This window comes from Centruroides sculpturatus, unplaced genomic scaffold (genome assembly GCF_000671375.1).
Source record: "Centruroides sculpturatus isolate CEXI.00-Female unplaced genomic scaffold, Cexi_2.0 scaffold1286, whole genome shotgun sequence".
In the NCBI taxonomy this organism is placed as follows: domain Eukaryota; kingdom Metazoa; phylum Arthropoda; class Arachnida; order Scorpiones; family Buthidae; genus Centruroides; species Centruroides sculpturatus.
The window spans coordinates 138,601-153,715 of record NW_019385544.1 but is presented as its reverse complement, the minus strand read 5'-3'; the positions used below and the strand labels follow the sequence as shown (position 1 = coordinate 153,715).

Genomic DNA, 15,115 nt, shown 5'->3' with positions numbered 1-15,115 from the left:
GGTTTAATAAATAAAAAAAAACCCACATTGTGATTATCGGAATAAGAAAACACAGTAAAAACAGTAGACGAGAGGCTTAAAAAAATGAAATTTTTAATTATTTAAATGTCTACTAACCTAATTCATTGCCGAGTAAAGAAATTATATTTTTAATTAAAATTAATAATTATTTTCTGTAGTAACCATTATTAATAAAACCACAATCGATTTTTATAGAGTTAATCGCAGGTACCACGCGATGTATTTCCCACTTTGAGAGTAAACGTTAGAGAGAGAAGTTGTTTGTCGATATTTACGAAAAACGCGATTGGTCGATGGAAATTATACAGAAACGCCTCATTCAATTGCACAATAAGTGGATGTGACGTTTTATGTTGGAGCCAAAGAATCCCGTCAATGCCATCCCGACGTGGTGTAAGTAAGTAGGCTCGTGTAGCTCGATGATAAAATTAACTTTAGCTCGGTTAAGGATAAAAATTAAAATATAGTATTTTAGAATATTTAAATTTAACAAATTTATGACTAAACTAATCGCTAAAATTTCCTATAAAATAACTGAATTTAATAATTGGAGATTATACTTTCTGGAGGTAATTTTAATAACTAGTTTATAATTTCAAAGAACTCTTCCTTCTTGTCTCTTTTTTTTTTTCTAATTTTAAAGGCTGTAGGGGTTTAATTTTTATTATAATAATGAAATTAGTTATAAGACAAATAGCAATTTTAATTGCTTTATTAAACTATACGCTTAAATTATATTAAACATTACTTAATTACATAATTTAGTGTGTAATAACGTTCTTTCCAACGCTCCTAGAATTTGTCATAAGATATAAAAGCGTTGAAATTAATTATCTAATTATCATTGGAGTAAAAACCTGTACCGAATATTTTTTCGGTTTGACAGGTTTTTTTAACATAAGAAAGTTTTCTCTGTTTCGAAGAATTTTTCCCGTTTAGGCGGGTTTCCGTTTTATTTAGGTTCCGTTTCGGTCAGGTTTTACTGTATACAGTAAAACTTGTTCGAAACGGAACCTATATTATATTAAACTATACAGCTCGAACGATTATATTAAACGATACAGCGGATTGTAAAGTAAGCTGTATCGTTAGGTTCGGTTTTATATGTAATTATTATGTTATATTCTCGAACAACTGTTTCTGTTAATAAGCGCATTTTCGAGGAAAATTTGTAATATAGAGGATCAGATTTAGCGTTAAATAATTAAAATTTTGTTGGGTAGAGCTTAACCTTAAATGCGGTGCGAATGTTACATAAATGTATAAATATTAATCAATATAATCGATAGCATTAGTGTTTGTGTTTTTGGTGATCGTTTCAAATACGAGCGTTGTAGCCATATTTTTCTAAAAATAAAATGACGTCGAAACTTGCATTAGTCTGTTTGGCAACATTCCAGATAATTGCGGTTTATTTATGGGGTAATACTTAGAATTTTGTTGTGTGATCTCTCTTACTTTCCTGTCTTTTGTAGAATATCACATAGAGGAAGTACGGCATTTGGTCAAATTGTGTGTCGTCGTTTATTTTGCATTATATCGCAGATTTATCGTCTGAAAAACAGGTTTTGGCCGTGATGTCTGTCTGTATTTAATTAAATAAATGAAATAATATAGTGGCTTATCAACAAAGCTTTATTAAACAATTTTTAAAAGTTATTTAATTTTACACTCTTAATTATTTTTAACGTCTATGCAAGAATTTTATGTATAATAAGATTTACAAATTAGTTTTAGCATATTAGAAGAGAGTGTACATACATAAAAACTGACATCTTAACATAAAAACTAATATCGTAATTAAAATTATTTTGTAATGTAAGAAAACTCTAGTTAGTTGCATAAATATAATTAAGGACGTAACAAAAGTTTTATAAATCCTTTGACTTAATTTTACTGTGAGGAGAGTCGCCATAATGCATTATGGCGCATTGATATTCTATACAGATTTTAATCTTGGCTGCATTATTATTATTTTAATTTTATAATTAACGTTAGACAAGAAATATAACTTCAGATAAGAAGATTAGATTAGAAACATAACTGTGGAGACTTCCAGTGTATCTTAGCCATTTACTTTTACACACCAATCACTGATTTAAGATCCAGCACTTGTCATTACATACTCGAATTACGTATTGTAAATCATTTTTCACATCATGATCTCGTATACAAACAGATGTAGGCCTACAGTGTATATATAGTATTATCGGAGTCTTGTTTAATATAGTAAATTCGTGTTCTATGCAAGATATTCTTGTCGCCCAATTATAATTTTCTATACAGAATTATTCTGTAATCAGCTGGCAATAATTCTAATATTGAGGAAAAAAAGAAACATTTTAACATCTCTCTCGGGTCTTGAGCATTATATGTCAGCGCAACACACTATATTTTCAAAATAATAAAACTTTTAAAACTACAAACAAACACAAATGCAACACTAATTCTGCGATAAACTTCAGGTAGCTGATCCAGAAAATGGCGCCCTTATGTCACGAAGCAAGCTTTTAACCAATCACAGTACAAATACATAAAACAATAAATGACTAAACTCTTTATCTATGGCTCCGCTTTAACTGTAAATTATGAGTGCCGGAAAAGTCTCTTATGAATAACGGTATAAAGAAAATATTGTATTCACTTATGGTTCGCCNAGGATCTGTAGTCAAATGGAATGAGGCAGCCATCATAAAACCTTTATCTTCTCCATCTTTGGCGTTGACAGCGGAAAAGTTGCAGATTTATAGGAGTAAAATAAAAGAAGACTGTTTAAATGCAAGAGATGCAGAAAGTCTTCCCTCTGCATGGAAGTTTATAGTTAAGAAGTTTAATAAGAGCTCTAACCAGTCATAATAGTAGTTTTATTGGATGTGTTAGTAATTGCATTTATTAATACTTCTATGTACATTTTTTACATTTTTATATTTTTTGTTTTAATGTTACTCTGTTGGTTATTTAATATTTTAATTTTATTTTTATTTTATTCCGTTGCTTATTTAATTTTTTAATTTTGAATTTTGTATTCCATTGATGGAATCCTTTAATTCAAATTTGTTCTAAACCTGAGGATGGCCTGTGAATCAGGCTGAAAACGTTTGTGTTTAAAATATATAATTCTCAGCAAAATTAAGGTGTTCTAATATATACAGGCTGAAAACGTTTGTTTCGAATAAATTATATTTCTCTCAGCAAGAATAAGGTGTTAGTTATATGCATTTTTAGATGTTAATAATTTTAAGTATTACGAAAAACAGTTTTCCCAAGCGTGTTTTAATTCTTTAAATTAGGTAAATTTTATGGGAAATTTTTTGATTTTTTGTAATTTACGTAGCGAATTGCAATATTTATATTCGTGTCCAAACTAAACTAATGTTTTGAGTTTTCGTGATTTGTAAAATTTAGAAAACATTAATAGGAGTATTTATTTATATGAGGAAGAGTCGCGAGCCATGATCCTGTAAGCGTGGACATGTGACCGTTCAGTAAGTGAAATAGTGAAATCCACAGAAAACTCGTCGACGTTTACATTGAGTTTACGATGTCCGTACAAATGTAGAGAATATAGTGCGAGATGTTTCCTGAAAGACTAGGGGCCATTTTTGATGAACTCGACCCGGTTGTCCCACTAATGCCAATAATGATACAGTTACAAAAGTGAACGAAGTGATTCAAATAGACGGAAGAATTAGTTTGTGAGGTCGCGACATCATCGGCCATCACTTATCCGTGAAAATTTTAGCGTATAAGTTTACATGGATGCGTAATGGACGATGCAGTGTGAGAATTGGCTCGCAGTTTGGAAAGTCTAATGCCGTATCATTAAGAAGGATGGAGGAATAGCTTCCTCCGTCGAAATGTGACAGTAGATAATCTTTATCCATTATTATATCTCAGAATTCAAGCGGGCATCCATGGAATAGGAACACGCGAAGTTTCCAGTAAGAAAAACATTGTCACCCCATCAACACACAAAGTGCTCTCGACTGTTCTGGGATGTAATAGATATTCTGCTGATTGATTTCCTGGACAACCGTTAATCTCACTCGATACTGAAATTAACAATTCGACGAAAGCATACTGGGTTGCTGTTCAGTCGGTGCCGTTCTTCTCTATGATGATGTCCGTTCCTATTCTTCTGCACAAACGTAGGCCAAAATTACTGAATTGGATTGAAAACATTATTTGGTATCCAGCGACTTCGATTTTTTCCAACATGGAGAGATAGTTTGTTTGAAAACACGTTCTTTTAACTATGTTGAGTGTAAGGCCGCCAGGAGGAATGTGTTAAGTACCTCCAGCTCAGAATTCTTTGAACAAGGATTCGAATTGGTGTCATGCTGGAACAAATGCATGAACGTTGAAAAGAACTACGGTGAAAAGTGGTGGAACAATGTCGCTCTCCCGAAATACTCCTCTTCACGCGTCAATAAAGTAGTAAAAAATTACAAACCAGAGAAACTTATTTACTAAACGACCCTTGTAGTTTATTCTCCGTTTAAAAACTCAAATGAGCGACAAATTTTAATAATAAAACCAATCGAATAAATTATTAATTTTTATGTTAAACGTAGAAACTAGTTGAGTGAAATTTCGAATTTTGATTTCTATATTTAAAAAATGAACTAAAAATAGATTTTTACGAAAATAAAACTTGACTATAATTGATAAGAAGCAAATATAAGGGACTAATTTGTATTTTTTCCCCTCTTTTAGGGAAGAATTTTTTTATTATATTTATAAGCATCGATGCAGCAGTTACGCACATATTAAGATTATTATAAATTTAATAAGTTAACTATAATATATGATGATATGTATGATTTATGTGTATAGATTGCTAGAACCAGGTTAAAATTTTAATTGTATTAATGCTGATAAACGAAATTTAGTGTTATATTAAATAAATTAAAATAATTTTGTACATTATACATTAATATTTTTTATTGAAATTCAATTCTGTAAAATAGATGATAATCACGATTAGTTTTTACGTGACACAATAAGAAATGGTGTCATTCCTTCTTGATCCAGTTTTCGAATTATTACGTTGAGAATTGTTCTCTCTTAATGTACACGTATGTTGCTGCGATAACTTTGTTTCAACGGACAAATAGCAATGGAAGTAAGTAGACAAAAATGAAAGAATAGTTTTGTTTTAGCTTCAATTTTTATCCAATAATAATAATAATTTCACAAGCTTGTTTAAAAAGATCAGTGTTTTTTAAATTCAAAATAGCTCTCCTTTAATTTTATTTTAATTGATAACATTAATAAGGTTGCAATAAACTTAGGAATAAAAAGTAACCTATATTTAATTATGTTAAAATAATTCAATAAATCATATTATTATAAAAATAATTAAATAGAAAAGAATAACTCTAGTATTTTCTCCTGTAATTCTGTGTTTATAATTATTTTATTTACTTTTTGCGGAATTTTCTTCATTATTCTGATAATGGATTTCATAAAATGTAAGTTTGTAAACTATACTATTTATCACACGCTTTTTTAAATCATTGTAACTAAAATTAAATCTTGTGCAATATTTATTATGAAATATATTGTTATACATTATACTTCATTACACTACTGTAGCATAGAATGTAAATAGTAAAACCTGTGTAAACCGGACTCGTACGGTACCGAATATTTGTTGTGGTTTGGCAAGTTTCCGTTTTGGACAGGTTTTACTGTATAAAATGTAGTGAGACTTAAGAATTGAAGCCACAAACTATTTAATATTTTAATAAAAATATTAAACAATTTTAAATTTTAAGTTTATTAGTTACAAACATTAACTTTTTCCAGATATTTTTAAGCAAAATTTTATTTGGTATTAATTATATTAGCAGATTCATAAAGTGCTGTATCATCGACTGTTCATTATTCTACATGAGCAGTAGTAGACTTACATTGATGATATTCAATAAATTCAATTAAATATTAATTAGACAGAAAAGAATTTCATTTATCATTCTTTTGATCACATATAATATAAAAAATCCAGCAACGAATTGCTTAACTTTCCCGGCAACATTTGGCGACGCCATTCGTTATAATATTTTATTTTAAAAACTTTTTATATTTTTAACTATTGTAAAATGGCAAAAAGCTTAATTTTGAGGGAAGAGATGGGTTTTATAAAAAAAATTATAAATGCTAATAACGAGTAAAATCGTCATTAAGTGTCTGATCCTCTGGAGATACACACGACCCCTTTATCTTCCCACCCTCTCGACCTTTAATTATCAAAATTTAATAGCATCAATCACCCTAATAAACAAACCTCCCTGCAAAATTTCAGATATTTTTGACAAAAATTACAGGAGTTATTTAGCTTCAAACAGCGTGAACAAAATTTTGCCCCCCACATGCTAATAGCCATACATACAGAAATACCCCGATTTTTTTTTTTTTTTTTTTTTTTTGCATTTCTCGACGTTTCAAGGTTTCCTGAGTCCAAAAACATAAAAATCTGGGGGTCACTTTTTGACCGATTGCCATATTTTCTCTCTATTATATATAACAGTCGGGAAAGTAAAAATTGCGTGTGTTAGATAATAATTTATGGGAACACCCGGTAGTCTTTGCCGAACACGTCCACCAGTCAACGAGTGGATAAAACTACTGAAGACTGGTAGTTGGTCGCGGGTTCGCGCCTGGCCAACGGCTGGCTACGTGAAGTTTTCCGGGTTTTCTTCAGGTTAGTAACACCGGAATAGGGGACAGTTTACCATAAAAGTCCTCCCGGTAGGCATCCCCTCAGTAGGTCGCTCGAGTGTCGTATTTCCGTATGAAATAAACAAACACCTGGAGTATCGTTGCGGCATCGTGGTTAAAAATTACAGACAAGCTGTACGAAGCATTTGCCAGTCGATGACGTCACAAAATTGACGCGTATAGTTATCAAATTCATCCAGTGCCTGGTGGCGCTGGCTGATTACGACTCTGAACGACGCGTGTGTTGATGTGAGGCCATCTGGTGGTGAAATCGTGCCAGATCAATTTAATAACGACCTCATAGAAACGAGTGCGATTAGTAAAGCTATAGAAGATACATTTATCGAATTTATACTATAATGTAAGTTTCATAGAAAAAGTATATATATTTTAAACCAATTTTATTCATAATTTGCGGAAGTGTAGGTAGCGTGTTTAGTGTTTAAAACCGAATTTTTTAAATATAGGCTTATATATTGACTTTAAATTTTTAAATATTACCGTAATATGATTAAGCTATTATAATTATTCTATTCGTGTACGGTAACGCGACATGTGGGTGATCTACCGAGGGGGAATGGGAGGATTTTTATGGGAAACTAGTCCCTATTTATGTGTTACTAACGTGAAGAAAACCATTATGTGGCGTTTTCATGCGACAAGCGTGTTGGAGAGGCGCAAACCCGCGATCAAATATTCGGTGGTTTTGTACAGTCGGCCACCGGTGGGCTTAATATGATTAAGTTTTAAGGTCAGAATATTCTATTTAATTACAAATGTAACAGTAGAAAAAAATGCCACCCTAAAAATAACATTCCAAAATTTATGATTTAATCTCAGTTTGACATAAAAAACAAATACAATTTTTATTTTCGTAACTTACGACTTCGTTTTTAGTACGAGGTTCCTGAAATAAAAAGATTAAGAATTACTTTTAAAAAGTATTTCAATGACAAAATAAATTGATAAGGAAAAAAACAGAGCAAAAAGAGCCTCGAAATCGAATATTTTATTACTTTTAATCTCTAAAAACTCAAAAATTTGAATAAAAAGTTAAAAACACACGCACACAAATTCACCTTCACTTTTTATAAAATCCGACCTTCAAAATTCATTAATGGGAGTTTTATTTCTATCTACACACAAAACCTCTCTCTATTGTTTCGAATTTTCTATTTGATAAAAATTCTATTAAGTCTACCTGAAAGGAAAATTTGGAATTCTTTCTACTTCATTTATTAAAGCTGCTGTGATTTGATTTTAATTAACAAATTTAAATATTATGACTGGACAGTCTCCAACTTTTTCGCCCATCAAACAAAATAAAACGATTGTGTCGATATTTTTCTATCCCTCCTTTTTAAAATATTACTAATTATATATTCTGGACGACAATAAANGAGGCCCCGATTAACTACATACAAACTTCCGATCTAGAACGGAAGTCACGTGAATTCAATATTTTCTTCGTGTGTATAGCAGCGAACCGCTAAACACTGGTAGTTGGTTCTATCCACTCAGACATTGGTGGACCTTAATTAAAATGTTATTTAAAACATAGTTTTGATTAAGAGGAGAGAGTCTAATGTTTCTTTTATGTATAGAAAATATTAGTCCCTGTTGCTGCATGTAATTGATATATTGTTTGAAATTATATATTAAGAATATCAATTTCTGTGTGTATACATTATATAGGGCCTATACATTAAATCATTTACCAACTTGTGTAGGGGTCGGACTTAATGATAATTTTATTCGTTATTAGCATTGACATTATTTATTATTATTATTATTTTTTTTTTGGTTTATAAAACTTATCTCTTCTACCTTCAAGATTAAGATTTTTGCCATTTTATAATGATTAATTATAAAAAGTTTTTAAATAAAATATCGTGAATATTAACTGATGGCGTCACACGCAGTTTTAAGTGTTGTTGCCGGGAAAGTTACGCAACTCGTTGCTGGATTTTTAATACAATGAAATGAATGTTCAATAAACTTTGCTTCTTATAATTTTAGGTATGTTCGATCCTATTGAAAACCTATATCAAATACTGTAACTTATATCTCCCTGTTCTGCTCTCAATTTTATACACGAAGAAATTTTATAGTGTCTTAAAATAAGAACATCAACTTCATTTTTTAATATTTTATAATAAATCTGCCCAAAACGGAAACCTGTCTAAACAGATAAAATTCTTCGAAACTGATCTATTTCCTATGTTAAAAAGACCTGAATAAAACGGAAATCTGCTAGATGGAAAAATATTCGGTACCGCGCGGGGCTTGTTTACACAGATTTCACTTTAAATGTATTTTTTTCTTACACTTTTCTTCGTACAATTTTAAGTTCATTTCTACACGAATAAAGCTTTTAAACGTTCGAGTTAAGCTGTCCTTAAATTTTCGAATAAAATTTTCCGTTAAATTTTTTCATACGAATATTTCAATCTAATAAATTCGCATATAAAACTTGTTAATTATTTATGTACAAAATTCTTTCTTCGATCCGAATTCTTAAATTTCTTATAATTAATATTTCATAAAATAATTTAGAAATTAGATTTTTGACATTTTAAAAACGTATTTATTAAAATAGGTTGATTTTATATTTACGTTTATAGGAATCATGTCAATTCTCTGTTCACGATGATTCTAAAGCCTTAATTCATTTAGAAATAAATTTTATTAACCTTATACTGTATATATATAGACACAACACACAAGTCTTTTCACAGATTTTTCTAAAAAACCTTTTCTTCAAATACAGACACTAATTCAAAATGAAAATATATATAACAATTTCTTTATAAATCTGATTTAAAATATATAAAAAATTTGCCTAGAAATTTAGAAATGTGTTTGAAATCAGCATTTCTATGTTTGTAGCTGTTTTGAATGTTTAAGCTAGAGATTAAATTATTTACAAACATATTTTAAATTATTCACTTTTTTGAACTGAAAGCAGAGCGTGTAATTTATTTAGTTAGTAATTGGATAAAATTATTATTTATTTTAATACTTTTAATTCTGACATTTTTACTAAATATAATACCTTTTTTTACAGATTCCGTAAGATGGAGTACAGTGAGAGCGAAGTTGTTAAGAATGTTCATCGTTAGATCTGACGATTTATGTTGTAATGCCATTCGTACCGGTTTCTAATGTCTCAAATATCATACAGATAATTCTTCGTCATGCTTTTAAATAAAATATTGCGACGATACGTAAGATCATCTGTCTCTCGCTCTTTCTTGAAGCTCGCGGTATTGATAATCTGTGTTATATTCTTATGGAATGTTTATATATATTTCATCGAATGGAGTTTCTTTTATACACATTTTATGTCTATGGAAGATCAATTGTCGACTTCTTCATCGTGCGATATACCCGTGCCGGATCCTTTTGATGAATCGATTATGAAATACGTAGTAGTAAAAGAGCCTCTAAAATGTAAATTCATTCAACCCGATCTAACTTACTTAGATTACGATGGAGTACTTCATCTAAATCAGTCGTCTGTGGCCGGTCATCATCTAGAAGATGATTTAAGCTGTCGTTATTCGACTTTCGCGCGGAGTTCCATTGATGATGATAATTTAGTTTACGATCCCGAAAAGGTATTATATGGAGAAGAGAAGATCCTAGAAGGAAGAGAATTTGTGGCTGTTAACTGCAGCTATAAAGGAAAACTTATATATCGAAATTATCACGCCTATGTGCCTAAAAAGAAAACGGGAATCAAAATTAATAACAATATGAATGCCTTCAAACCTCAGGTGTTCATACTAGTAATCGAATCGATGTCCAGATTGAATATGATTCGTAATATGCCGAAAACCTACTCCTATCTCACGGATAACATGAAAGCTGAGGTAAGGGGTTGTCTCAAATATTAATTAAATTGATTTCGACTGATAATCATAATTCATTGTTATAATTTTTAAAAGGTGATAGCTTTAAAATTCTATTTTTATAATTATAATGTTCCACACGGCTGTTTAAACTTGAGGCCCGTCATTTATTATCGTGTCCATTGTTCGCAAATTTTATTTTCTCGAATTTTTTCCACGAAAAAAAGCATAGTCCGCGCATCGAGAGATTAGATACGAGTCAATCTGAGCTAGAAGAGTCTATGTCCGATGAAAGGGAGGCATATGGAAGTCGACACATAAATCACATTAACAAAATCTGTAAAAACTTTTTTAAAATATATATTTATTTACGAGAAAGGTAATGCAAAAACGTTTTAAAAACGTAAAAACAATACAGTTGAGAGATAAGATCCATTTGTAAATTTTCACGTTTCCTTCCATTCCTTTTATCTAACATAGATCCTTGTAGCTCACCTGACTTCTGTTTACTCTTTCGCTGCGTGAACTACAGTTGAATACTGAGACATTTGGGCTGCAATTTGAAAAAATTGTAGACCTATAAATTTCCACTGTCTGCCTGTCTGTCTGTCTGTCCTTCCTTAATCTCGAGAACGGTATTAGATAGATGAAAGTCGAGATCAGATGAGGAAAGCTTAGGGACTAAGAGGCCCCGATTAACTACATACAAACTTTCGATCTAGAACGGAAGTCACGTGAATTCAATATTTTCTTCGTGTGTATAACAGCGAACCGCTGAACACTGGTAGTTGGTTTTATCCACTCAGACATTGGTGGAGCTTAATTAAAATGTTATTTAAAACTTAGTTTTGATTAAGAGGAGAGAGTCTAATGTTTCTTTTATGTATAGAAAATATTAGTCCCTGTTGCTGCATGTAATTGATATATTGTTTGAAATTATATATTAAGAATATCAATTTCTGTGTGTATACATTATATAGGGCCTATACATTAAATCATTTACTAACTTGTATAGACCGTTTAAGATATCATTATAACTGATATGGTCCTTTATATTAAAGTTTGACACTCCTATTTTACAGCCTTATAAATAACTTTAAATTAACAGCATGTAACTTAGAAAACGATTTAAAAAATATGCATTTTAATTGAAATTATGTACTTTTTAATTACCGGTATTTCTTATCATCAGTGAATGTTTTAACTGTTTTACGTATTTTTGCCGATGCGTAGCATGATTTAATTGATAAAAAATCCTCTCTGTTTGTTTTTAAATATATAGAACTGTTCGAACTTAGTTTCTTCTATATATTGTTTTAAATATGAAATTTAAATAAATTTCAATATGAATTTATTTTCTAAACGATTTTTCGGTTCATATAATTTTCCAAAAATAAGTAAAATTATTAAGTTGCCGTTATATTCATTATCATAATGTGTATTGTATTAACGATGTTCCACGATTCTTTGAAATTATATTCGTTATAAATTGATAACTTTGCCAAATGGGTTCGCCTGTTAATTATTTTAATGTGTTTTCATAAATTCGAGTAACTAGCTGTGCGTGCCCGGTGTTGCTTGGGCTTTTCAGGGAGGGGTATTTATTGATGAAGCTGGGTTGGAAGATGATAGAAACAATGGTCTTAGTAACTAAAATATACATTTACTAGCAGACCCCGCCACGCCTTGTTGTGGCTCAAAATGTATCTATTATAAATGTATAACACTTCCCCCGTGGGGGAAAATTTTTCGAAAAATTTTTTCTTAGTGTACACTCTCTTGATGTACTGTACCCTATTAAAACGCAATCAAAAACGCAAAAACCCGCATCTAAAATAGTATAATAGAAGCCAAGTTTTTCACATTAAGCCTTAATCCTTTCTCTCTCCCCCGCGGGGGGAATATCGAAAAATCCCTTCTTAGTGTACATTCTGTTGATGTACTCTATTAAAACACAATCAAAAACGGAAAAAACCGCATCTAAAATAGTATAAATAGAAGCAGAGTTCTTTACGGTAACCTTCCCCGTAAGGCTTATTGTAAAGAACTGTCCATCCCCCATGTTTTAACGGAATAATATACAGCCTATGTCCACCGTGAAGTTCCATTCTAAATATTGGTGAAAGAATTTTTGAAATCGGATGAGTAGTTTCGGAGATTACCTGCTGCATACAAACTAACATACATACATACATACATACATACATACATACATTACCTCTTTATAATATTAGTATAGATTGGCCCGAGTATTACAATAATGAAACTGCCAAACATACACAAAAAAAAATGTTGCTCGTGTATAAGAGGGATGGTTGGTGGTAGGTTCCGATCGATTCATCTCCCTATTAACTCTTAAATCCTTTGGTCGACCTGGACCGAGTTCAAACATTTTCAAACCAAAATTGAGCGAGAAAATGTCTGATTATGTGGCGAAATCCCATATAAACATGCGTAAGGGTATATATAGAAGCAAACTTTGAAATACAGTGTTAAGGAATAAAAGATCTGTCAATAATACATCATCATATAATTACATTATATTTTTCCAGAATGTTTATCGGAATGTTTTCTCAATATTCATTTATAACATTATTTTATAAGAATATATGTAATTTCAAATACAGGTTATATCTGGATATTAATTTGTCTATATATTTTCTAATTAAGATTTTATGTTGCAAAAATTCAAATTCGTTTGTATTTTTCTGAATTTTTGTCAGCATTAGGAAGGATTTCCGGTGAAGTTGGTGAAGTATCTTATCAATTAATATAAAACAGTAAAACCTGTCCAAAACGGAACCTGAATAAAAGGGAAACGTGCCTAACCGGAGAAAATTCTTCGGAACGAAACGATTTTCTGTTTAAAAAATCTGTTCAAAACGTGCTAATACAGTAAAACCTGTGTAAACCGGCTCACACGGTACCGAATATTTTTTCCGTTTTGAACAGGTTTTTTAAACACATGTTCAAAACGGAAATGCCTTCTTAAGACTTTTTCCCGTTTAGGCAGGCTTCCATTTTCTTAAGGCTCCGTTTTGAACAGATTTTACTGTATTCGGTACCGCGCGATTCCGGTTTGCACAGGTTTTACTATATTTTACCCGTTGTTACTATAGAATATGAAAATCATTAAAATTTTATTAATTATTTCTGATTTTAAACTGTTTTTAATTAATGGCAAAGCGTTAATGTATATACTTGTATACATTTTCAGATTCTAAAAGGAATGACAAAAGTAGGAGACAATAGTTTTCCAAATATGGTACCATTTTTAACTGGTCGAAAAGTGGGGATGTCACAGCAAGAATTCCCGGGAAAAGATTGTTCGGGACCGTTTGATGATTGGCCATTTATTTGGAAGAATTATTCCAAGGCAGGGTACGTAACAGCACTAACTGAAGATAATCCGGAATTTACTCTTTTCAATTATATATCTAAAGGTTTTCTTAAACAGCCCACGGACTTTTATCCTCGCCCTTTATGGCTAGGTTTATTCCAGTCTCCTTTATTAAAGATGAGTTCTGATTTCTGCCTTGGAAGTGTTACAAGTTATCAGATTCTTTTCAATTGGATAAAAGAATTCGTCATCAAGCATCGCGAAGAACTTTACTTTCTGTTTTCTTTTTACATCGCCATCGCACACAATGACTTTAATGAAGCCCAATTACTGGATAATGATGCTTACAATTTATTGAAAGACCTTAATGAAAAAGGATATTTTAAAAATGCCATCGTCGTTGTTATGGGGGACCACGGAAGTAGGTAAGTTTTGTATTGAATAGTTGCATTTTAGTATGTGTTGTAACTATTTTAGGCACTTTACTATCACCTAATGATCAATATTATTACAAAAATGATAATCTGATAATTATTTCTCCTTAATTAATCGAGAGAGATAAATACAGTAAAACGTGTCCAAAACGGAAACCTGCCTAAACAGAAAGATTATTAAAAAAACCGATATATTCTCGATATAAAACCGAAATATTCGAAAAAATACCGTGCAATCCGGTTTTACTGTATAAATCTTTTATTATTCTCATAACAGAGCTTACCTCTTTACTTCTATATACAACAAGTCCTGACTTAATGTCATTGAGGAAAGATACATTCGAAATCATTCGCAATTATTGTTGTTGAAATTTCTTTAGAAACGATTTTACTGTTTACAGTAAAACCTGTTGGAAACGAGAACCACCTAAACACGAAAATTCCTTGGAGTTAAAAAACTGTTGAAAGCGGAAAAAAATACTCGTTACACAGGTTTTGCTGCGACAAAATCAAATATTAGAGGTTGAGGCGCACGTTTTAAACGTGTAAACGTGTACGTGTGACGTTCGGCACCGCTTTCCCGTAAGCCTAAAAGTTTGACGATGGTGTTTGGAATGTCGAGCGTGATTCCACTGACTATCCAAACACCATTGTCAAACTTTTAGGCTTACGGGAAAGCGGCGCCGAACGTCCGACCTACACGTTTACACGTTTAAAACGTCTGCCTCAACCTCTCTATTAAC

At 31.2% G+C, this 15,115-nt stretch overlaps 1 protein-coding gene across 5 annotated transcripts in view; it reads left to right on the top strand.

The window, feature by feature from the left end:
• The window catches only part of LOC111639970, a 45,800-nt gene that overhangs the window by 25,497 nt on the left and 5,188 nt on the right, over positions 1 to 15,115 (top strand). For 2 of the 5 annotated variants that reach the window (XM_023385960.1, XM_023385961.1), the window contains exons 2-3: positions 9,812 to 10,619; positions 13,816 to 14,363. In XM_023385960.1, coding sequence (XP_023241728.1) covers positions 9,942 to 10,619; positions 13,816 to 14,363 — 1,226 coding nt within the window. In that variant the 5' untranslated portion in view covers positions 9,812 to 9,941. Of the gene's footprint in view, positions 1 to 224; positions 419 to 5,407; positions 5,496 to 6,567; positions 7,106 to 9,811; positions 10,620 to 13,815; positions 14,364 to 15,115 lie in introns of those variants that run through there. The other 3 variants (XM_023385956.1, XM_023385959.1, XM_023385958.1) reach the window with 3 other exon arrangements.